This window comes from Heteronotia binoei, chromosome 1 (genome assembly GCF_032191835.1).
Source record: "Heteronotia binoei isolate CCM8104 ecotype False Entrance Well chromosome 1, APGP_CSIRO_Hbin_v1, whole genome shotgun sequence".
Taxonomy (NCBI): Eukaryota; Metazoa; Chordata; class Lepidosauria; order Squamata; family Gekkonidae; genus Heteronotia; species Heteronotia binoei.
In genome coordinates, this window is record NC_083223.1 from 267,881,906 (window position 1) to 267,907,133 (window position 25,228).

Consider the following 25,228-nt stretch of genomic DNA (forward strand, 5'->3'; position numbering starts at 1 on the left):
TCAAACCCGGTTCACCCACATAAGAGTCCACACACTTAACCACTGCACCAAACTGGAGAAGGAGGAGGAGGAGGATTTATACCCTGCCCTTCACTCAGAGTCTCAGGGTGGCCTACAATCTCCTTTCCCTTCCTCTCTCCACAACAGACACCCTGTGAGGCAAGTGAGGCTCAGAGAACTCTGACTGAGAACTGCTGCTGCTGCTGATATTGGATTTATATCCCGCCCTCCACTCCGAAGAGTCTCAGAGCGGCTCACAATCTCCTTTACCTTCCTCCCCCACAACAGACACCCTGTGAGGTAGATGAAGATATTGGATTTATATCCCGCCCTCCACTCCGAAGAGTCTCAGAGCAGCTCACAATCTCCTTTACCTTCCTGCCCCACAACAGACACCCTGTGAGGTAGATGAAGATATTGGATTTATATCCCGCCCTCCACTCCGAAGAGTCTCAGAGCAGCTCACAATCTCCTTTACCTTCCTCCCCCACAACAGACACCCTGTGAGGTAGATGAAGATATTGGATTTATATCCCGCCCTCCACTCCGAGGAGTCTGAGCGACTCACAATCTCCTTTACTTTCCTCCCCCACAACAGACACCCTGTGAGGTAGATGAAGATATTGGATGTATATCCCGCCCTCCACTCCAAAGAGTCTCAGAGCGGCTCACAATCTCCTTTACTTTCCTCCCCCACAACAGACACCTTGTGAGGTTGATGAAGATATTGGATTTATATCCTACCCTCCACTCCAAAGAGTCTCAGAGCAGCTCACAATCTCCTTTACCTTCCTCCCCCACAACAGACACCCTGTAAGGTAGATGAAGATATTGGATTTATATCCCGCCCACCACTCCGAAGAGTCTCAGAGCGGCTCACAATCTCCTTTCCCTTCCTCCCCCGCAACAGAGACCCTGTGAGGTGGGTGGGGCTGGAGAGGGCTCTCACAGCAGCTGCCCTTTCAAGGACAACCTCTGCCAGAGCTATGGCTGACCCAAGGCCATGCTAGCAGGTGCAAGTGGAGGAGTGGGGAATCAAACCTGGTTCTCCCAGATAAGAGTCCACACACTTAACCACTACACCACACTGGCTCACCCCAGATAGAGCAGGGGTGTCAAACTCATTTGTTATGAGGGCCGGATCTGACATAAATGAGACTTCGTTGGGCCGAGCTATGCTGGGCCAGGCCGTGTGTGTACCTATTTACAGTTAGGTAGCAGAGATATAAACTGTATAAAGGACACAGATAAACACAATTAAAGATTTCTTAAAAAAAAACTTAAAATAAAACATGCTTAAAACATTAGCTCTCATTGGTCTTAAAGGTGCATTCTTTGTATCTCTCCCATGGGATCCAGGGAATTGGGCAAAGAAAGCTCTGGCACTTTCCTTCCTTCCCCAGGCGACCAGGGGAAGGAAGAGAGGCTTGGCTTAGTAGCTCTGCTGCGCAGTTGAGAGAGCCTGGCAAAGCAAGCTCTCCCTCTCCACCTTCCTCCCCAAGGGAGGAGCCTCAGCCAATGGAGAAGATAAAGGTTTTGCTCCATAGCTCTGCTGTGCGATTGAGCAAGCCTTGCAAAGCAAGCTGTGATGCAGAAGGGAGCAAGAGACAGAAGGAAGCAGACAAGAGCCAGTTGCTCAGGGGCCTGATAGGAGCCCTTCGGGGGCCTGATTTGGCCCCTAGGCCCCCATGTTTGACACCCCTGAGAGAGTATTGTACATTATGACACATGCCAGTCTAGCCTGGAAACAAATACAGTAAGCAATAATGTGACTCGGGGCACTGGAGTTCAAATCTTTATCCCTCGCCAAGTTCAGTCCCTTTCGTTGCATACGACTGAATTCTTTATCAGAACTGACAATTATTGCTGACAGTAAAATTTGATAAAATGCATTCATGGAATATACTGATTCGGCTGATACAGCAGCAATAGCCCCTGTTTGCGGAATATCATGTGCCCAGTATTCACAGGAAAACACATCAATTAAAAAAAAACCTCACAAAACAAAAGACCTGAAGGCCTGGCCACTTCGCATCCCTGAGTTAAATCTTGCCATATTTTCCTGCTGGAGCTTGTCCTTGCACGTACCTCTGGCACAGGGCTGGTAGGTTCCAACCCACAAACGCAAAGGGTAACATTAATAACACAAATGTTTGGGCTGATCCAGCAGGGCTCTTCTGATGTTCTTAGGCCTCGGCCTCTCTGTCCTGTTGTTGGCCCTCCAGAGGAACTGGCTGAGGCCACTGTGTGAGGCAGGAGGCTGGACTGGATGGACCCTCACTGGTCTGATCCAGCAGGGCCCTTCTGATGTTCTTATGAGGGGAAGGCCTCGGCCTCTCTGCCCTGTTGTTGGACTCCACAGGAACTGGTTGAGGCCACTGTGTGAGGCAGGATACTGGACTAGATGGACCCTCACTGGTCTGATCCAGCAGGAGTCTTCTGATGTTCTTCTGAGGGAAAGGTCTTGGCCTCTGCCCTGTTGTTGGCCCTCCAGAAGAACTGGTTGAGGCCACTGTGTGAGACAAGAGGCTGGTCTAGATGGCCCCTCACTGGTCTGATCCAGCAGGGCTCTTCTGATGAAGATGATGAAGAAGAAGATATTGGATTTATATCCCGCCCTCCACTCCGAAGAGTCTCAGAGCGGCTCACAATCTCCTTTACCTTCCTCCCCCACAACAGACACCCTGTGAGGTGGGTGGGGCTGGAGAGGGCTCTCACAGCAGCTGCCCTTTCAAGGACAACCTCTGCCAGAGCTACGGCTGACCCAAGGCCATGCTAGCAGGTGCAAGTAGAGGAGTGGGGAATCAAACCCGGTTCTCCCAGATAAGAGTCCGCACACTTAACCACTACACCAAACTGGCTAACCACTACACCAAACTGTTCTTATGAGAGGAAGGCCTCGGCCTCTGTGCCCTGCTGTTGGCTCTCCAGAGGAACTGGTTGAGGCCACTGTGTGAGACAGGAGGCTGGACTAGATGGACCCTCACTGGTCTGATCCAGCAGGGCTCTTCTGATGTTCTTATGAGAGGAAGGCCTCGGCCTCTCTGCCCTGCTGTTGGCCCTCCAGAGGAACTGGTTGAGGCCACTGTGTGAGACAGGAGGCTGGACTAGATGGACCCTCACTGGTCTGATCCAGCAGGGCTCTTCTGATACACTTATGAGGGGAAGGCCTTGGCCTCTGTGCCCTGCTGTTGGCTCTCCAGAGGAACTGGTTGAGGCCACTGTGTGAGACAGAGTGCTGGATTAGATGGACCCTCACTGGTCTGATCCAGCAGGGCTCTTCTGATGTTCTTAAGAGGAGAAGGCCTTGGCCTCTGTGCCCTGTTGCTGGCCCTCCAGAGGAACTGGTTGAGGCCACTGTGTGAGGCAGGATGCTGGACTAGATGGACCCTCACTGGTCTGATCCAGCAGAGCTCTTCTGATGTTCTTAAGAGGAGAAGGCCTCGGCCTCTCTGCCCTGTTGTCGACCCACCAGAGGAACTGGTTGAGGCCACTGTGTGAGACAGGAGGCTGGACTAGATGGACCACTGGTCTGATCCAGCAGGGCTCTTCTTACATTCTTATGAGGGGAAGGCCTTGGCCACTATGTCCTGTTTTTGGTCATCCATAGGGGTCATTTTGTAGAAAAAGGTGCCGGAGCTCATTAGCACAACTCATTTGCACATGCCACACACCCCACGACATCACCAGAAGGTGTACTAAATTCTGTCAGCTCAGAATGCTTCTTGAATTATAAGCCCAGAAGCAGGTATTTGGGGGGGGGGGGGGTAAGAAAGAAAGAACACCATAAAATTTAGAGGTTCCGGAGCACCGCTCCTGCGTATTAGGCCACACCCCCTGACATCACCATTTTTTCACAGAGTTTCTTTGTAGAAAAAGCCCAGCAGGGACTCATTTGCATATTAGGCCACACCCCTGATGCCAAGCCAGACAAAATTGCATTCCTGCTAAAAAGAAAAAAGCCCTGCTTGGAGATAATGGCATTTTATCACAATCCTGTCTTCAGCCAGCTGGCGGGATTCTTGTAAAGGACTGCCCTGTTAAACATTAAATGTTCACACTGCTCTGAAACGTTATCGTTTCACGGGAACATTCCACACCTGAGAGTCAGGCCTTTTGCCCTGCCCTTTTGACACTTTCCAAAACTCGTCTCAAGAAATAAACTTTCGAACTCACGAAGCCGCCTTATACGGAAACAGACATTTGGTCTGCCAAGACTAGTCTTCTCCACTCCAGGCTAACCTCCAGGTGATAGCTGGAGACGGGTCATTTTGTAGAAAAATAGGTGGTGAAGCTCATTAGCATAGCTCATTAGCATATGCCACCCCCACCATCAGCCAAAAGCAATCTGATGCAAGAAAGGAGAGCCCTAGGCGAGTGAGGCCTGCTTGGACTGGCCAGAGATCCAGCCAACGCAAGCAGGCCTCGCTCACCTGGGGCTCTCCTGGGCCACCCTCCTCCCCCAGTCAAAAAGCCAGCAAGCCACCCATTGCCCAAAATTACATAAGAAGTGGAGAAAGGGTGGCGTGGGCTGCTCCTGGGGTTAATGAGGGCTGCTGGGGGTGTGGCAAAGCTCCTGGTGGCTGGCAGGCTGCCCGCTGTCCTAATCCATGCAGCTGCACCTGCTATTCAGTGGACAAGGTAGGTGGGGAGGAGGAGGGGGAACCCTCAGAAAGGTTCAGGAGCTCTGCTCCTGTGAGCTTCCTGCTGAATCTGAGAACTGGCTGGAGATCTCCCACAATTACAACCACCCTCCAGGCAAGAGAGATCGATTCCTCTGGAGAAACGGGTCACTTTGGAAGGTGGACTCTAGGGCAGTATTGAAGCCCCTCCCTTCCCTAAACTCTTCCCTCCTCAGAATCCGCACTCCCAACCTGGAGATGTAGGGTTGCCAGTCCCCAGGTGGGAGCAGGGGATCCCCTGGTTTGGAAGCCCTCCCCCTGCTTCAGAAAGCAGGCGGGGGGAAATGTCTGCTGGGAACTCTATTTTTAATCCCATAGAAAATAATGAAGAATTGTTCCGTGGGTTTCTGGGGCTCAGGGCGGGGGGGCTGTGTTTTGAGGTAGAGGCACCAAATTTTCAGTATAATATTCAGTGGCTCTCTCCAAAATACTCCCCAAGTTTCAAAAAGATAGGGCCAAGGGGTCCAATTCTTTGAGCCCCAAAAGAAGTTGCCCCTATCCTTCATTATTTCCTATGGAAGGAAGGCATTTAAAAGGTGTGCGGTCCCTTGAAATGTGATGGCCGGAACTCCCTTTGGAGTTCAATTATGCTTGTCACACCCTTGTTCCTGGCTCCATCCCCAAAGTCTCCAGGCTCCACCCCCAAAGTCCCCAGATATTTCTTGGACTTGCCAACCCTAATTCTGAGGGACTACGGCTATCCAGGGTCTGGGGGTCTTCTCCATTGCCTCTTGAACCTGGGACTTTATACAGGGAAAGCACTCAAGCTGTGAGGCTCAGTCCCCTTACTCAAACATGGTGGGACTTTGCCCACCACGTCATCTCAATATTACACAAAACTAGTCGCAAAGGGGCTCTAGATCTACAGCATGGGCGAACTGGCTCCAGGCTGTTTGCACTAGAAGGCTCACTCGCTCAATACTTCCGCCAGCTAAAGATAGGGTTTCGCAGGTGGGCTTCCTCAGAAGTCATTCCTCAGCGTTCTTCAGAAATTTGAATACATTCACGCAGTCCAATGCACAAGAAGGACATCCGGAGTTACTCTCTAGAACGACTTCTGAGGAAGCCCACCTGGGAAACACTGTCCTTAGCTGACAGAAGTGTTGAGTGAGCGATCCTTCTAATGCCTTTCCCAGAGCAAGTTCATACTGCTGAAGTTTGGGATTCCACCCTAATTTTGTATAAGGACTTTGAGTGTTTTTGAAACATTGCGGAATCTCTGTAGGGTTGCCAAGTCCAATTCAAGAAATATCTGGGGACTTTGGGGGTGTGACATCACCCACGAGTGACATCGTCGCGCCGGCGACGTCGCGCGCCGGCCACTCTAGGTGTTTTTGGGAAAACTCTATGGTTTTCCAAGATGCTCTAACAATTAGGGAGGGAAAACTCTATGGTACAATAGAGACTGTGGGGGACTTGGCAACCCTGCCCCCATGGCATCACATCTCTTCACCAAGCTACACACTCCCTGGCTGCTGTCTCCAGATATTTCCCAAACCCGTAAGGTTGCCAAGTCTGGAGGGAGGCATTTAAAAGGAGTGCAGTCCCTTTAAACGCGATGGCCAGAACTCCCTCCGGAGTTCAATTACGCTTGTCACAACCTTGCTTCTGGCCCCACCCCCAGTGTCTCCTGGCTCCACCCCCAGTGTCTCCTGGCTCCACCACCAAAGTCCCCAGATATTTCCTGAGTTGGAACTGGCAACCCTAGTGTAGCTCCCAGAGATCTCCAGCCACCGCTTGGAGGTTTTACAGACTCAAAACGCACACACTCCAGTCGTTACATGGAGAATGAATTGTAGAGAACTTAGCCCTTTGTAAAAAAAAAAAGGTCAAGGTAGTCCCCTGTGCAAGCACCAGTCGTTTCCGACTCTGGGGTGACGTTGCTTTCACAACGTTTTCACGGCAGACTTTTTACGGGGTAGTTTGCCATTGCCTTCCCCAGTCATCTACGCTTTCCCCCCAGCAAGCTGGGGACTCATTTTACTGACCTCAGAAGGATGGAAGGCTGAGTCAACCTGGAGCCGGCTACCTGAACCAGCTTCCGCTGGGATTGAACTCAGGTCGTGAGCAGAGGGCTCAGACTGCAGTACTGCAGCTTTACCGCTCTGAGCCACAGGGCTCTTCGGCCCTTTGTACGGCGTGCCATTCCGCCACGAGCTGTATCTGATTTTTCTGCTGCTCAGCGGTTATTCTACCGCAGCTGGATTTATACATCTCTTGAGAGCGGAACTCATCCGAAATGGTTCTATTATCGCACAAAGTACCGTGGGGAAATATACAAGAAAGAGATTGTTTTTCACTTTGGTGAATCATAGATAGGAATTCCTGCTGGGACATTGTTTATGAATTCTACTTTGCTTGTTTATGAACTCTACCCATCGGTTTCTGCTTGCGATTGAAAAGCGTATGAAAGATTGGTCTTTACCTGTTGAAAAATACAAGAGACTGTCCTTTATTTGCTGGACGACCGGGCTTTTTTTGTAGCAGGAACTGCTTTGCATATTAGGCCACACCCCCATGATGTAGCCAACCCTCCTGGTGGGTTTGTAAGAAGAGCCCAGTAGGCCTTGTAAGAAGAGCCCAGTAAGCTGTTGGAGGATTGGCTACATCAGGGGTGTGTGGTCTAATATGCAAAGGAGTTCCTGCTACAAAAAAAGCCTTGTAGTTCCTCCTGGAACATCATTTATGAACTCCACCTAACTTGTCTATGAACTCTACCTCTCACTTTCTGCCTGCAACCGGAAAAGTATATGAAAGATTGGTCTTTACTTGAATTTGTTTTCCTGAATTGCATATTGGAGTTCCTGATAGAACACTGTTTATGAACTTTACCTATCGCCTGTTTTCTTTACTGTGTCTTCATGCTTGGAATAGTTTGAATTTTTCCCTTACTATGCCTTATATATTGATGTTTATTGTGCTTTCATTCTCATATATCTCTCTCTGTGTGCGTGCATGTTATTCTAATATTTAATGTTATTCAAGCTGGAGCTCCTTTGCATATTAGGCCATACCCCCATGATGTAGCCAATCCTCCAAGAGCTTACCAAAAAGAGCCTTGTAAGCTCTTGGAGGGCTGGCTACATCAGGGGTGGGTGGCCTAATATGCAAAGGAGCTCTTGCTAGAATTCCACCCCATTATATAATGATTGGAGTGTGCGTGTTTTGATTCTGTAAGGTTTCACATCTTTTGTCCCTGGGTATTCCTACCACCTGGAGGTTGGCAAGCCTACTGTAATGTCATAGTGTCAGGCCTTTTATTTTGTAACCAATCCCCCCAAGAGCTTATAGGGTTCTTAGCACAGGGCCTGCTGTAAGCTCCAGGAGGATTGGCTACATCAGGGGTGTGTGGCCTAATATGCAAAGGAGCTTCTGCTAGAATTCCACCCCTGTAGCCAATCCTCAAAGAGCTTACAGGGCTCTTAGCACAGGGCCTACTGTAAGCTCCAGGAGGACTGGCTACATCAGGGGGGGTGTGGCCTAGTATGCAAAGGAGCTCCTTCTAGAATTCCACCCCTGTAGCCAATCCTCCAAGAGCTTGCAGGGCTCTTCGTTCAGGGCCTACTGTCAGCTCCAGGAGAATTGCCTACATCAGGGGGTGTGGCCTAATATGCAAAGGAGCCTCTGCTAGAATTCCACCCCTGTAGCCAATCCTCAAAGAGCTTTCAGGGCTCTTATTACAGGGCCTACTGTAAGCTCCAGGAGGACTGGCTGCATCAGGGGTGTGTGGCCTAATATGCAAAGGAGTTCCTCCTACAAAAAAAAAAGCCCTACATAGCATCCACCCTCCAAAACGCCCTATGCCTGGAAGGGGGGGCGGGAAATGTCATGTCCCTTTATCAGAGACAGAAGGGAACATTATCTGCCAGGTGATGCTCTTTACCTCCTAATCACTAAAACCTTCATCTGGCTATGGGGCAGCCCCACATAGGCCAGGAGGACGGCTGCAGCCCTCCTTTCTTCTCCTTCGGCATGCCTCTTAGGTCAGAAAGGGGCTAGTCAACAGGACCTAACGGGATTGGGACAATCCTTGTTCCTTTAATGGAGACTTAATGGGTGTTATTTGCAAGCTGATGCTATTTACCTGCATGCCAGGAAAAGCCACCCATTTCCACACATCCAGCTTCTATTAAAGGGGCAGGATGTGTTTTGCCTGGCCTCCTAGTAGGGTTGCCAAACCCCAGGTGGGGGCAGGAGATCCCCCAGTTTAGAGGCCCTCCCCCCGCTTCAGGGTCATCAGAAAGCGGGGGGGGGGGGGAATGTCTGCTGAGAACTCTATTATTCCCTATGGAGACTTATTCCCATCGGAAATAATGGAGAATTGATCTGCGGGTCTCTGGGGCTCTAGGGGTGCTGTTTTTTGAGGTAGAGGTGCCAAATTTTCAGTATAGCATCCAGTGCCTCTCCTCAAAATACCCCCCATGTTTCAAAAAGATTGGACCAGGGGGTCCAATTCTATGCGCCCCGGAAGAAGGTGCCTGTACCTTTCATTATTTCCAACGGAGAGAAGGCATTTAAAAGGTGTGCGGTCCCTTTAAATGTGATGGCCAGGACTCCTTTTGGAGTTCAATCATGCTTGTCACAACCTTGCTCCTGGCTCCTCCCCCAAAGTCTCCTGGCTCCTCCCCCAAAGTCCCCAGATATTTCTTGAACTGGACTTGGCAACCCTAGTACTCTCTCCCGCGACCAGCAGCAGCTCCCCAGGATTCTCAGGTGGAGGTGTGGAATCAGAAAACAGCCATTCCATTCAGGGACCTGAGCAGCAGTCTAGAAAGGCTGCAGCTCCCAATGGAATTACTCCTGACACTGGGAGAAGCCTTCTGATCTGATGCTCTGCCTTGCTGTTTCCTGGGCAGGGGGATGGGCAGTGAGGGACTCAGCCTCTGCAGGGATATCTCTAACAACACCAGAAGTAGCCTTGTATCGGCTCAATCCACCAGCCCAGCTACAACTTCAGTACTACCTACAGCGTCGGCCTTCCAAAGTCTCCAGTCTTTCCCAGCGAGAGACGCGGGGAATTCAGTCAGGGGCCCCCTGCTAGCAAAACAGGCAGTTTATCGCTCAGGCCTTGAATTCAGCGGGAGCTCACAGGAGCACAGCTCCTGAACCTTTCTGCTGCCCCCCTCTCCTCTTCCCCACCTACCTTCTCCATTGAATAGGAGGTGCAGCTGCATAACAATCCCTGGATTAGGAGAGCAGCCAGCCAGCCAGCCACCAGGGCCTTTGCCACACCCCCAGAAGCCCTCATTTAATCCTGTAGAAGCCCACACCACCCCCCTTTCTCCACTTCTGATGTAATTGTGGGTAGCGGGTGGCTTGCTGGCCTTTTGACTGGGAGCGGGGGGGGGGTGGCCAAGGAGAGCCCCAGGTGAGTGAGACCTACTCGGGCTGGCTGGATCTCTAGCCAGCCCAAGCAGGCCTCGCTCGCCTGGGGCTCTCATTTCTTCCGTCGGGTTGCTTTTGGCTGGTGGGGGGCAGCAGCATACGCTAATGAGTTATGCTAATGAGCTCCACCACCTATTTTTCTACAAAACGACCCCTGGCTCAGGCAGTTGACAGAGCACACCCCAGAACCCACCACGGTCTGCCATCTTTCTGATTCCACCCCTTTCTCAGTCCTCGCAGCCTTCAATGCCTGCTGCAGAACCCCTGGCTCTTCTCCAACCCAGTGATAGGGATGCTAGGTCACCCCCCCCCCCCAGCCAGTTGCTGAAGACTGGGGGGTAGAGTTGCCAGATGCAGGCTGGGAATCTCCTGGAGTCTTGGAGATGGAGGATAGGGACCTCAGCGGGGTACGATGCCACAGAGTCCAACCTCCAAAGCATCCATTTTCTCCAGGGGGACTGATCTCCTCTGTTTGGTGATGAGATTCCAGGGAATCCCCAGGCCCCGCCCTGGAGGCTGGCATCCCTACTGGGTGACCTTGGGCCAGTCATACACTCTCAGCCTAACCTGCCTCACAGGGGTGAAGTGAGGATCAGCCAAAGGAGAGGAGAATGCTAGAGGTGGCCAAACTTGCTTAACGTAAGAGCCACACAGAATAAACGTAAGAGGTCTGAGAGCCACAAGATACAAATGTCAGATGTTTGAGAGCCGCAAGACAAGGAAGGAAGGGAGGGAGGGAGGAAATAGACGAGGGGAGAGACAGTTGGAAAGAAAGCAACTTTAACTTTAAATGCGTTCTCCAAGCCACTGGTTGGCTTGGTTGGAGAAGTGATAGAAAGAGTCAAGGAAGGGAGGAAGGAAGGAAGGGAGAGAGGGAGGGAGGAAGGAAGGAAGGAAATAGATGAGGGGAGAGACAGTTGGAAAGAAAGCAACTTTAACTTTAAATGCGTTCTCCAAGCCACTGGTTGGCTTGATTGGAGAAGTGATAGAAAGAGTCGAGGGAGGGAGGAAGGAAATAGATGAGGGGAGAGACAGTTGGAAAGAAAGCAACTTTAACTTTAAATGCGTTCTCCAAGCCACTGGTTGGCTTGGCTTGGAGAAGTGATAGAAAGAGTCAAGGGAGGGAGGGAGGGAAGAAAGAAGGGAGGGAGAGAGGGAGGAAGGAAATAGATGAGGGGAGAGACAGTTGGAAAGAAAGCAACTTTAACTTTAAATGCGTTCTCCAAGCATTGGCTTGGAGAAGTGATAGAAAGAGTCAAGGGAGGGAGGGAAGAAGGAAGGAAGGGAGAGAGGGAGGGAGGAAGGTAGGGAGGAAGGAAATAGACGAGGGGAGAGACAGTTGGAAAGAAAGCAACTTTAACTTTAAATGCCTTCTCCAAGCCACTGGTTGGCTTGGTTGGAGAAGTGATACAAAGAGTCACGTGACTTCTCCAAGCTGGGGGACAGGGCTCTGGGGGCTTCAAGAGCCACACAATATATGTGAAAGAGCCACATGTGGCTCCCAAGCCACAGTTTGGTCAATCCTAACGTAAGCCGTTTTGGGCTTCTCACCGGGGAGAAAGTTGGTCTAGAAATAAGCGAAAGGAATCAACAAATCATTTCTGGAACTCACGATGAGCACGAAGACGCCCAGGAGTTCTGCCAGGCACTGGCGGATCAGGAGGTTGCGAAGACGGAGGCAGCCCCGGGCCTTGGCCAAGCAGCGGGCGTCAATCATTGCCCAGCGGGTACAGGGAGGGAGCTGACAGTGTAGAACGAAGGGCCCTGAACGCAGCTTTTATACCAGCGTTCCTCGATCCTTGCAGATGATAATCACTAATTATACCATTTGACACGCACTGATTGACTGCCGGGGCAAATTGCGTAAGGAGAGTACAAAAGGACACAGACCCTGGAGGGCAGCTGGCAAGAGTTTGGGCCAAGGTTCTGATGCTCAACCCCTCCCAGTATTGGAATGATGACCTCTGTAGAAAGCCACAGTGCCTGCTTCATTGGTTCAAATGATGTCGGTCTGGGTGAGATCCTGCTGGAGATTCACACATGCCACTGCGGGAAAGCATCTTCTCGCTCCAGGGACCATTTAAGGATTGGCAGCTTCCCAGGAACTGGACCACTAAGTTCTTTCCCTCTACACCCTTTGACATAAGAACATAAGAGAAGTCATGTTGGATCAGACCAATGGCCCATCCAGTCCAACACTCTGTGTCACACAGTGGCCAATATATATGTGTGTGTGTGTGTTTATCTAAACCCCTCTTGAAGGTGGCTATGCTTGTAGCCGCCACCACCTCCCGTGGCAGTGAATTCCACACGTTAATCACCCTTTGGGTGAAGAAGGACTTCCTTTTATCCGTTTTAACCTGACTGCTCAGCAATTTCATTGAATGCCCACGAGTTTTTGTATTGTGAGAAAGGGAGAAAAGTACTTCTTTCTCTACTTTCTCCATCCCATGCATAATCAGGAGGTGGTGGCAGCCACAAGTATACAAGCCACCTTCAAGAGGGGTTTAGATAAAAATATGGAGCAGAGGTCCATCAGTGGCTATTAGCCACAGTGTGTGTGTATATATAAATTTTTTTTGCCACTGTGTGACACAGAGTGTTGGACTGGATGGGCCGTTGGCCTGATCCAACATGGCTTCTCTTATGTTCTCTTATCTTGTAAACCTCTATCATGTCACCCCGCAGTCGACTTTTCTTCAAGCTAAAGAGCCTCCAAGCGTTTTAACCTTTCTTCATAGGGAAAGTGTTCCAAACCTTTAATCATTCTAGTTGCCCTTTTCTGCACTTTTTCCAATGCTAGAATATCCTTTTGAGGTGCGGTGACCAGAATTGCACACAGTATTCCAAATGAGAACGCACTATGGGTCTGGCAACCTAAACATTAGAGGTTTACAAAATTATGCCCCCCGCCCCCCAGGAGGAAGGGGGCCCTGCCCCATAGAGAAGGTTCATTGCTTTCTGCCAATCGCAGCTTTCTGTCTGCCTCTTTCTCTCTCCCAAACACAAACAACTCTTCCCAGATGCTCACTGGTCACCCTGCCCTCTCACCCGTCCGCCCCGCTCAGAGGGGGCAGGGTTCACCTTCTGCAAACTCTGATGGATAACCGAGCTACCCCAGCAGGAAACCCTCTCTTAACCATTAGCTCCCCTTCGTCAAACATCAGCCACGAATTCAAGGGGTGGGGATGGGTGGGGAGGCCCTGGGTGAGTCTGCGGCAGGAAAAACAGCCTCTTGGTGCCGTAAACACTTTCCCCTGCTATCTTATCCTTCGGGGGATCTTTTGTTTTGTTTTGGCCCTCAAGTTACAGCTGACTTACGATGACCCCCAAAGGGCAGGGGTGTCGAAACCATTTGTTATGGGGGCAGGATCTGACATAAATGAGACCTACTTGGGCCGAGCCATGTTGCTGGGGCCGTATGTGTACCTTTTAAAGACTGGGTAGCGGAGATATACTAAAGAGCTCCGTGGCGCAGAGGGGGTAAAGCTGCAGTACTGCAGTCGGAGCTCTCTGCTCACGACCTGAGTTTGATCCCAGCGGAAGCTGGTTCAGGTAGCCGGCTCCAGGTTGACTCAGCCTTCCATCCTTCCGAGGTCGGTGAAATGAGTCCCCAGCTTGCTGGGGGGAAAGTGGAGAGGACTGGGGAAGGCCATGGCAAACCACCCCGTAAAAAGTCTGCCGTGAAAACGTTGCGAAAGCAACGTCACCCCAGAGTTGAAAACGACTGGTGCTTGCACAGGGGACTACACTTTTTTTTAAGCAGAGATATAAACTTTATAATGGACACAGACACACATTTAAAGATTTTTTTAAAAAGAAACTTAAGATAAAATAAAACATGCTTAAAATATTAGCACTCGTTGGTCTTAAAGGTGCTTTCTTTGTATTTCTCCCATGGATCCTGGAACTGGGAAAAGGAAGCTCTGACTCTTTCCTTCCTTCCCTCCCTAGGGGATCAGGATGGGGAGGAGCCTCAGCCAATAGAAAGAAGAGAGGCTTGGTTCAGTAGCTCTGCTGTGCAATTGAGAGAGCCTGGCAAAGCAAGGTCTGCCTCCCCCCCCCCTTCCTCCCCAAGGGGGAGCCAATGGAGAAAACAGAGGCTTTGCTCTGAAACTACAGTGCGATTGAGCATGCCTTGCAAAACAAGCTGTGATGCAGAAGGAAGCAAGAGAGAGGGAAAAGGAAGCAGATGACAGTCAGTTGCTCAGAGGCTTGAAGGGAGCCCTCCGGACTGTATGGCTTTGTATCCCTCCAAGGCCCTTCCCCTCCCAAATGCCCTCCTCAGGCTCCACCCCCAAAACCTCCAGGTGTTTCCCAAGTCAGACCTGGCAACTCGAAGGTGAGGGCTTTTTATTTTTTAGGTTTTGCTGGCAAATTGGCTAAGACTTATGGCAACCCCATAGGGTTTCCTAGGCAAGAGAGCCAGTTTGGTGTAGTGGTCTCTTATCTGAGAGAACCGGGTTTGATTCCCCACTCCTCCACTTGCAGCTGCTGGAATGGTCTTGGGCCAGCCATAGCTCTGGCAGGAGTTGTCCTTGAAAGGGCAGCTTCTGTGAGAGCCCTCTCAGCCCCACTTAATTCACAGGGTGTCTGTTGTGGGGGGAGAAGATATAGGAGATCGTCGACTGCTCTGAGACTCTGTCCTTGAAAGGGCAGCTGCTGTGAGAGCCCTTTCAGCCCCACCCACCTCACAGGGTGTGTGTTGTGGGGGGAGAAGATATAGGAGATTGTAAGCCGCTCTGAGTCTCTGATTCAGGGAGAAGGGCAGGGTATAAATCTGCAATTCTTAGAGAGAGAGAGAGAGAGAGAGAGAGGCATTCAGAAGTGGTTTTCCCTTGGCTGCCTCTGCATAGCACCCCTGAATTTCCTCAATGTCTCCCACCCAGAAAGCCAGTTTGGTGTCATGGTTAAGAATGGCAGAGTCTAATCTGGAGAACCAGGTATGAGCGCCACTCCTCCTCCATGTACAGCCAGCTGGGTGACCTTGGGCCGGTCCGAGATCTCTCGGAGCTGTTCTCAAGAGCCGTTCTCTCAGAGCTCTCTCACCCCCACCTCCCTCACAGGGTGTCTGTCGTGGGTGAGTGGAAGGGAAAGGAGATTGTAAGCTGTTCTGCGATTCAGAGTGAAGGGCGGGGTATAAATGCAACATCATCATCATCATCATCTTCTCCTCCTCCTCCTCCTTGTGACTCAATCTGGGACAATGCAAAAATGGGCCGTAGTCTACAAGGGCTTTAGCAGAAAACAAAAACTATTTGTCTTTAAGGTGACTCAAGAAGAGACCTCACCCCCACCGGCTAGGGTTGCCAAGTCCAATTAAAGAAAAATCTGGGGACTTTGGGGGTGGAGCCAGGAGACTTTGGGGGTGGAGCCAAGAACAAGGATGTGACAAGCATAATTGAACTCCAAGAGAGTTCTGGCCATCACATTTAAAGAGACAGCACACCTTTTAAAATTCCTTTCTTCCATAGGAAATATTTAAGGATAGGGGCACCATCTTTTGGGGCTCATAGAATTGGACCCTTTTGTCCAATTGTTTTGAAACTTGGGGGGTATTTTGGGGAGAGGCACTAGATGCTATACTAAAAATTTGGTGCCTCTACCTCAAAAAATAGCCCCCCCAGAGCCCCCAATACCCACGGATCAATTTCCTATTATTCCCTATGGGAATCGTTCTCCATAGGGAATAATAGAGTGCCTAGTGAGACATTTCCCTCCTCCCCCCCACGCTTTCTAAAGGGGGGGAGGGCCTCCAAACCAGGGAATCCCCTGCCCCCTCCCTCTCCCTCTCTCACACACACACACACACACACACACTTACCAGATCTTCTTCCGGAGAACTCTAGCTGTGAAAACGAAAGCAAAAGAAAGGGAGGGGCCGTTCTCCCAAGCCCTTTCTGCTTCCTGCCCAGCCTTAAAGGGGTGGACGTTTTGCAAAGGGCTCAGGAGCCTACAGGTATGTTCTCCCCCCCCCTCCACCCCCCACCCCCGCTTCAAGAGTTTTGAAGAGCGGGAGATGAGGCTGCGATCTCAGAAGTCTCCCGCCAGAGCGGGAGGGTTGGGAAGCCTACCACCAGGCCCTGTCTATTCTGGAACCTCAATCTAATAAATCTGCCAGCTGACTGACAAAATTTGCCTACAAACTCATATCTTGGGTGCCTGGATGAAAGGATGAGACAAACTCACCAAGAAATGACCAAACAAGGGCTGGTTGCGGCCATAACTCAATGGAACCGCCACATTTAAAGGCGGTCTGTCTCAGAATGCTGCTTGCTGGAACACAGGGGTCTCCAGGAGGAGGAGGAGGAGACATCTGGCTGGCTGATCTGGGAACCGGGATGCTGAGTTAGATCAAGGCTGGGGGTGGGGTTTGGGGTTGCCAACTCCAGCTTGGGAAGTTTCTGGAGATCTGGAAGCGGTGCCAGGGGATGGAGCTGTTGCCATAGACTTCACCCTTTAGAGGTGCCATTTTCTCTGGAGGAATTTATCTCACAATCAGTTGTAATTTCAGGAGAACCCCAGGCCCCATTTGGAGGTTGGCAAGCTGGTGCTGAGTGGTAAAGCTGCAGTATTGCATTCCAACCCAAGCACCAAGAATACAGAGCATCACGTGCCCCAGACAGAGAGTTCCAACAATACACTGTGGCTGATAGCCACTGATGGACCTCTGCTCCAGATGTTTATCCAATCCCTTCTTGAAGCTGCCTATGCCTGCAGCTGCCCCCACCTCCTGTGGCAGTGAATGCCATGTGTTAATCACCATTTATGTGAAGGACTTCCTTTTAACCGTTCTAACCCAACTGCTCAGCAATTTTATGGAGTGCCCACAAGTTCTCGTATTGTGAGAAAGGGCGAAAATTACTTCTTTCTCAACCTTCTCTGTCCCACACATAAACCTCTATCATGTCACCCCTCAGTCGACATTTCTCCAAGCTAAAGAGCCCCAAGCGTTTTAACCTTTCTTGGTTAAAAGGTTCCAACCCTTTAATCCAACCCTTTAAAAGGGTTAAAAGGTTCCAACCCTTTAAGAGAGCAGTTTGGTGTAGTGGTTAAGTGTGCGGACTCTTATCTGGGAGAACCGGGTTTGATTCCCCACTCCTCCACTTGCACCTGCTAGCATGGCCTTGGGTCAGCCGTAGCTCTGGCAGAGGTTGTCCTTGAAAGGGCAGCTGCTGTGAGAGCCCTCTCAGCCCCACCCACCTCACAGGGTGTCTGTTGTGGGGAGGAAGATATAGGAGATTGTGAGCCGCTCTGAGACTCTTTGGAGTGGAGGGCGGGATATAAATCCAATATCTTCATCTACCTCACAGGGTGTCTGTTGTGGGGGAGGAAGGTAAAGGAGATTGTGAGCCACTCTTCGGAGTGGAGGGCGGGATATAAATCCAATATCTTCTTCTTCTTCTAATCATAGGGAAAATGTTCCAACCCTTTAATCATTCTAGTTGCCCTTTTCTGCACTTTTTCCAATGCTATAATATCTTTTTTTGAGGTGCAGCGACCAGAATTGTACACAGGTTGAGTCAATCCATCTCCCGTAGGATCTTCCTTGTTTCTAGCTGCCTTCTTTCCTAGAATTATTGTCTTGACTAATGTCTCTTGTCTTCTCGGAATGTGACCAAAGTACAATAGCCTCTGTTGAGTCATTTTAGCTTCTACGGAGAGTTTAAGCTTGATCTGGTCTAGTCTGGTTTGTCTTTTTGGCAGTCCATGGTACCTGGAAAACTCTCCCCCAACACCACATTTCAAAGGAATCTACTTTCTTGCTGTCAGCTTTCTTCATTGTTCAACTTTCACATCCATAGAGAGGCAGTTTGGTGTAGTGGTTAAGTGTGGAGACTCTTATCTGGGAGAACCGGGTTTGATTCCCCACTCCTCCACTTGCACCTGCTAGCATGGCCTTGGGTCAACCATAGCTCTGGCAGAGGTTGTCCTTGAAAGGGCAGCTGCTGTGAGAGTCCTCTCCAGCCCCACCCAGCTCACAGGGTGTCTGTTGTGGGGGAGGAAGGGAAAGGAGATTGTGAGCCGCTCTGAGACTCTTCGGAGTGGAGGGTGGGATATAAATCCAATATCTTCTTCTTCTACGTAGTAATGGGAAACGCTATGGCATGAATTGATTTGATCTTCGTTGCCGGCAACGTATCTCAATCTCCTTTTGATTTCTTGGTGGCAGTCTCCCTTTGGGTCGACGATGAAGCCAAGGAATAGAAAATCTTGCTGCATTTCAGTTTCATAATCATCAGTCTTAAAGCCGTGTGACCTGCAGCCTGTCAATTTTGATAGATGGCTGTCACATTTTTATCCCTCCCTTCTCCTGAGGGCCAAACAACAGAAGCTTTTTAAAAAATGAGTTGAGTCCAGGTTCCTAGACACCCATGGGGAGCTGCATATGCAGAATTCTGTACATATACAGCTGCAGAAAGTGAGAAATCGCCATTTTGGCTTGGGACAATGGTGTGGGGATGAGGAGGCAGACCACATTTGGGGGCACAATGTTCCAGTTTCCTTTTGGAAAGACCAGGGCCTCTTTTTTTTAGCAGAAACTCCTTTGCATATTAGGCCACACCCCCTCTTATATAGCCAATCCTCCAAGAGCTTTCAGGGCTCTTATTACAGGGCCTACTGTAAGCTCCAGGAGAACTGGCTACATCAGGGGTGTGTGGCCTAATATGCAAAGGACTTCTGCTAGAATTCCACCCCTGTAGCCAATCCTCAAAGAGCTTACAGGGCTCTTAGCACAGGGCCTACTGTAAGCTCCAGGAGGACTGGCTACATCAGGGGTGTGTGGCCTAATATGCAAAGGAGCTTCTGCTAGAATTCCACCCCTGTAGCCAATCCTCAAAGAGCTTACAGGGCTCTTAGCACAGGGCCTACTGTAAGCTCCAGGAGGACTGGCTACATCAGGGGTGTATGGCCTAATATGCAAAGGAGCTCCTCCTAGAATTCCACCCCTGTAGCCAATCCTCCAAGAGCTTACAGGGCTCTTAGTATACGGTCTACTGTAAGCTCCAGGAGAATTGGCTACATCAGGGGTGTGTGGCCTAATATGCAAAGGAGCTCCTGCTACAAAAAAAAAGTCCTGGGAAAGACTGACACAGTTTACTCCCCCCCCACACACACACACACTTGGAATTATTCCAAATGAAAATGTATTACTGCTATGCGGCCAGCTTCCACAACACTGGCCGTCGCCCATTTAATATTACATTAAAGTCTCTCCGTATTATATTTTTATGGCTTTTAAATTTACATTAACGCTGCCACAGGGAGTGTTTATGTGTGATTCAGACTGAATTTTATTTGTTGTGAAAGGAGTGGGCAATGGATCACCCCAAACAACCAAATCAGCGGGACTCCTGGAACCTGATTTATAACCAAGCAGATCCTAAGCACGCTTCGGCAGCATTCAGCCCCCTTTTAATCCACGGGTCTTACTTCAGAGGAAGTGCGCAAGCAGTCAAAAGCAGGTCACAGAGGACCACAGCGACAGAAGTGATTGGCGGAACATTCAGGACCAAGGAAAAGGAACATTAGATTATGAGAGATGGCTTCAAGTAGTAGATGGCCATAAAAGTTCACTGATGATAAATCTGTCTTCCGCATGTCTGCTTTATATCAAGTGTAAATTGGACAGCTCTGGGTTGGGAAATACCTGGAGATTTTGGGTGGAACTTGGAGAAAGCAGGGCTCGAAGAGGAATTTCAGCAGGAGAGCCAGTTTGGTGAAGCGGTTGTGGACTTTACTCTGGAGAACCGGGTTTGATTCCCCACTCCTCCAGATGCAGCTGGCTGGGTGATCTTGGGTCAGTCCCTGTTCTCTCAGAGCTGTCTGCTCAAGAGCAGTTTCTGTCAGAGCTCTCTCAGCCCCACCTGCCTCACAGGGTGTCTTTTGTGCGGAGAGGAAGGAGACTATCTGATGGTCTGAGACCCTATTGTTTATTTTTATTTATTTATTTATTTGGTTGATTTTTATTCCGCCCTTTCCCTTACGGGCTCAGGGTGGATCACAGTCATGGGGATTGGTCTCCATAGGGAATCATGGAGTGCCCAGCAGACATCCCCCCACTTTCTGATGACCCTGAGGCGGGGGGGGGGGGCTCCAAACCGGGGGATCCCCTGCCCCCACCTGGGGATTATGCAACCAACAAAAAGCAATGCAGATAATGGGACAGGGAGAAAGGTTACAAAAACCTCCGCGAAAACCAGCCTCCAAAAGCATATAATGAACAGTTTACTTTAATAAATACTTAAGGATTATCTCAAACAATAACTACTACAAGAAAAGTACATAAGGAACGTCCAAACCCACACCCAAAGTCGCTTAGAAACAAATTAATGTCCAAAATTTCTTAACAGATAGGGGCAGGTAGTAATTCCAATGGTAAAGTTGTCCACGGAGATCCGTGCTCCAAACAATTTCTTCCGTACAGCAAGGCACAAGGAGTTATACACGGTAGTACTTTATCCCACGTTTCGCATTTGCTTCTACAAGCTGTACATCAATACAAAACAATGAACCATACATAGCACATTCAGCGTTTGAATTGTACAAAACTTTGTGTAAGGCAGGGGTCCTCAAACTTTTTAAATAGGGGGCCAGTTCACTGTCCCTCAGACTGTTGGAGGGCCGGACTGCCGTTACTGTACAAGGCTGCGGGCCGTCAATTCTCCGTCTTCTGCATCTCTCTCCCTTCCCCGCACCACACACCCCGGCCTGGGAACTCACCTCACCTCGGTATCACCTCACACTCTGCCTCCGCCGCCTTAGCCCAGTGCCGGAAGTGTGCATTGCTAACGCGAGTTTAGGTCGAACGTCACTTCCGGTCTGATTTTGCCATAACCCGGCGGGCCGCATAAACGTCCTCAGTGGGCCGCATCTGGCCCGCGGGCCGTAGTTTGAGGACCCCTGGTGTAAGGTATGGTTTCATCCCGTTCTAGATGTCTTCCTAGGGTATGCTGAATATGTTATGTATGGCTCATTGTTTTATATTGATGCACAGCTCGTAGAAGCAAACGCACCACGTGCGCCACGCTGGGGACTACTCGTCAGCTCAGTCGGCAGCATCTCTGCAGGCCCTCATGCAGGGAAACATCTTCCCCAAGACCTGCCCTTTGTGATCATTTTAAGCAGGGATGCCGGGGATTGAACCTGGGACCTTCTGCAAGCTGAGCACTGAGCCATCCTTTGATGGTTGATAATAACCCCACATGATAACGCAGCTGTCCTAGGGAGGAAAAGCTGGTGACTATTTACCCCGTGGCGCAGAGTGTTAAAGCTGCAGTACTGCGGACCAAGCTCTGCTCACGACCTGAGTTCGATCCCCGACGGAAGCTGGGTTTTCAGGTAGCCGGCTCGAGGTTGACTCAGCCATCCATCCTTCCGAGGTTGGTAAAATGAGTACCCAGCTTGCTGGGGGGAAAGTGTAGATGACTGGGGAAGGCAATGGCAAATCACCCCGTAAAAAGTCTGCTGTGAAAACGCTGCAAAAGCAACATCACCCCAGAGTCGGAAACAACTGGTGCTTGCACAGGGGACCTTTCCTTCCCTATTTACCTACTGCAGGAATCAAAAATCAAACTCGCTGCAGCACCACTTCATGTAAGCATAGGCCTGCCAGCCTCCAGGTGGTCTCCCACTATTACAACAGATCTCTGACCAAGATAAGTTTCCCTGGAGAAAATGGCTGCTTTGGAGGGGTGGGGACTCTATGGCATTATACCCTGCTTGGTCCCTCTCCTCCCCAGCCTTCACCCTCGAATTCTCCAGATATTTCTCCACCCAGAGCTGGTGGCAACCCTTTGGAAGCATCACCCTCTTCTCAGCAATACAGCCCACTCTCCACCAGCCTTAGCCTCTGCAAAAGGGTAGCTGTCTTTTCCGCCTGCCTCTGTTCTTGTGCCTTTCCCAGAAGCTCGGCGACAACAGCCCCATTTAACAGGGGGGGATCACAGAATCATAGAGTTGGAAGAACTTCCTGACAGGCCGCGGACTGAGGCGGAAACCTTCACCTAATTTAAAGACCCCCATGGGAGGCAGGTACAGGGTGTGGGCATGGGGGCAGTCTGCGGCAGCAAAACCCCAGCATTCCCCCCACCACCACCTAGGGTTGCCAAATTCAATTCAAGAAATATCTGGGGATTTTGGGGGCGGAGCCAGGAGACATTGGGGGCGGAGCCAGGAGCAAGGGTGTGACAAGCATAATTGAACTCCAAGGGAGTTCTGGCCATCACCTTTAAAGGGACAGCACACCTTTTTAAAGGCCTTCCTTCCATAGGAAATAATGGATAGGGGTACCTTCCTTTGGGGCTCATAGAATTGGACCCCCTGGTCCAATCGTTTTGAAACTTGGGGGGTATTTGGGGGAAAGGCACTGGCTGCCATACTTAAAATGTGGTGCCTCTACCTCAAAAAACAGCCCCCCCCAGAGTCCCCGATACCTCCAGATCAATTCCCCATTATACCCTATGAGAATCGATCTCCACATAGGGAATCATGAAGTGCTCAGCAGATGTTTCCCTCCCCCCCCCCCACCTCGTTTCTGGCGACTCTGAAGCGAGGGATTGGTATCTCTACTCACGAGTTGCTGCCAACTTCTTCAAAGGAACACAGACACCCCATCCCAAGAGGAAGACTTTCAGTTGGAGACTGAAGCTCCCGGAGGTGGAAAGTCACATGGTGGCTGTGGGGGCGGGGCTTCCCCCCGCCGGCCAGCTGACTGGGGGCGGGAAGGAGCCTGGGAGAGCAGAAGAACCCCCGCTGGGACCTGGGGATTGGCAAGCCTACCGGTCCGTGGAAAAATTGCCCTCCACAAAACCGGTCCCTGGTGCCAAAAAGGTTGGGGGCCAGTGGTCTATAGGACAGCCCTTCGAGTACTTGAAGATGGTGATATCACCTCTCAGCCTCCTCCTCTCCAGGCTAAACATGCCCAGCTCCTTCAACCTTTCCTCATAGGACTTTCTCCAGACCCCTCACCATCCTCGTCGCCCTCCTCTGGACCCATTCCAGCTTGTCTACATCCTTCTTCATGTTCCAGCTTGTCTATATCCTTCTTAACTGCCACGTACAACAATAACATCTTAGCTGCCCATGTATCTCTGTGCTTTTCTTTTCTTTGTGCTAGGAAAAGCTTCCCCCCCCCACTGCATCTTTTATGGACTGGGGCCAGGAAAAGCAGTAGAAATCTCTGCACGGTGATGGGGAGATCTTCCAATAGATGCCCAGAAGCTTACCTGGCCAGGCTCCACAAGCCAGGGCTGTCTTTTCAGAAGCTGCTCGGCAAGCAGACAATTCCAGCTGCCTCAGCGCTGCCCGCTGTGGAGCACCGCTGGTGTAAGAAAGCTTCGCTAGTTGGATTTCTGCCTGGCCAAAGGAATGCAGCTCGGCGAGTTGTTGGATTTCCGCAAGGCAAAAGGAAGCTGCTCAGCTTGCAAACTATTCAGCCGCCTCAGCCACTGCCTGCTATGGAGCACGGCTGGTGTAAAAAAGCTACGCCAGTTGGAATTCTGCCCGGTCAAAGGAATCCTGCCTGAAAAGATATGAGGATACCCCAGTGGAAGCCAGTAATGCCCCCGAGGGTTGCTAGGGTGGGAAATTCTTGCAGATTTGGGGGTGGAGGCTGGGGAACCTCAGCAGGTATACTGCCACAGAGTCCCTCTCCAAAGCAGCCATTTTCTCCAGGGGAACTGAGCTCTGAAGTCTGCAGATTACTTGTAATTCTGGGGGAACTCCAGGTCTTACCTGGATGTTGGCAACCCTAGGGCAACTGTAGGAGGCCTGGCTAGATCTCCCCCACCCCCATCAGAAAAAAAAAATTGCTGGGAAGGTTTTCCTTGAACTCCAGCCAAGCCTTTAGGTGGAGAAGCTGTATTTTCATTTTGTTCTCCCCCTGCTGTCATGACAACGGGGCCTAGCGGTGCCCAGGTAGGCCTTTCAATCGCTTCCAATCTTGCTAGGCCCCAAAGTCACGTCAAAGACGGCCACTGCGGTCAGGCCAGGATCCCACCCCATCCCATCCCTTAATGAAAGGGGCTCCTTTGGGAGGGTGGGGGCAAGATTCCTTCTGGGATTCTCCCCCCAAATTACAGAGCGAGAGGTTAATCCGGCAGGCAGCTACCAGGCCTTCTTTTCTTTCCACGCAACCATTTTGGAGGCCACAACGTGGTTGACTTGCTCTCAATTGGGCCAGCAGGGGGAACCACCCCCGACGTTAGTGCAAGGACATCACCTGGAAGTGATGTCATCATGCCGGCCACTCGGCGTTTCCGGGAAAACTCTATGGTTTTCCCAGATGCTCTAGCCATTTGGGAGGGAAAACTCTATGCTACAATAGGTACTATAGATTTTTCCCCTCCCAAAGGGCTAGAGTGTCCGGGAAAACCATAGTTCATCGTCCGTCTTGCTGTGCAGCCCCACATTGGGACTGCGCAAGCGCAGGCCGGCCGCAAAAAAGGAACTAATGTGTGTCTGCACAGAAGACGTCGATGAACAACAGTTACAGGAGAGCGCAACCCTGTTTTTTCCTGGAAATGCTGAGCGGCAGCGAGCGATATTGCCAGCGCAATGACATCACTACCAGGTGACGTCATTGCGTCATGCACCACGAATGTCCCCCGCCAGAGAACGCAGGGGATTTGACCACCCTACTTTTTTTTTAATCGGATTTTTATTAACAGAGTTTCAGTTTACAGTAAAGAACCCTGTAATCTATCACCTCAAATAATGCAGCCTTACTGAGGATATAATAAACAAGTTTAAAAAAAAAACCAAGAAAAAGAAAGAGTAATCCATAAAATAGAGAACCAAGGAGCGGTCATACAATCATACTGAAGAGCATCCAGTGAAAATACATTCTATTGACTGATTCGACTGTAGGAATGTACAAACTGTCCCAATAGTCTATTAAAAAATCCAGGTAATCAAACTCAACTAATTAGAGCTAATAGTTTTTTGTATTCAGACCAGAGGAGAGAAAATGAGCCCAGAACATAATAGAGCATATCATGATAAAAACGGGTTTTTGGGGAGAATATTATGTTTGGTGAAATATTTTACTATTTGGAACCAGAACACGGTAAATTTCTCTTGAGTACGTTCTGTCGAAGCATCAGCACTATAAATTGAGATTTTACGTAGTAGGAAATAATCCCACAGTCGGTTCTCCA

The 25,228-nt window shown here is 50.2% G+C and overlaps 1 protein-coding gene across 1 annotated transcript in view; it reads right to left on the bottom strand.

Annotated features, from left to right (window-relative positions):
* AQP10 (aquaporin 10) overlaps positions 1-11,784 on the bottom strand; it is a 28,522-nt gene extending 16,738 nt beyond the window's left edge. Inside the window, exon 1 of the mRNA XM_060253678.1 lies at positions 11,680-11,784. Within this exon, the coding sequence (XP_060109661.1) occupies positions 11,680-11,784 (105 nt within the window). The remainder of the gene's footprint in view (positions 1-11,679) is intronic.
* Between the last annotated feature and the right edge of the window lie 13,444 nt (positions 11,785-25,228).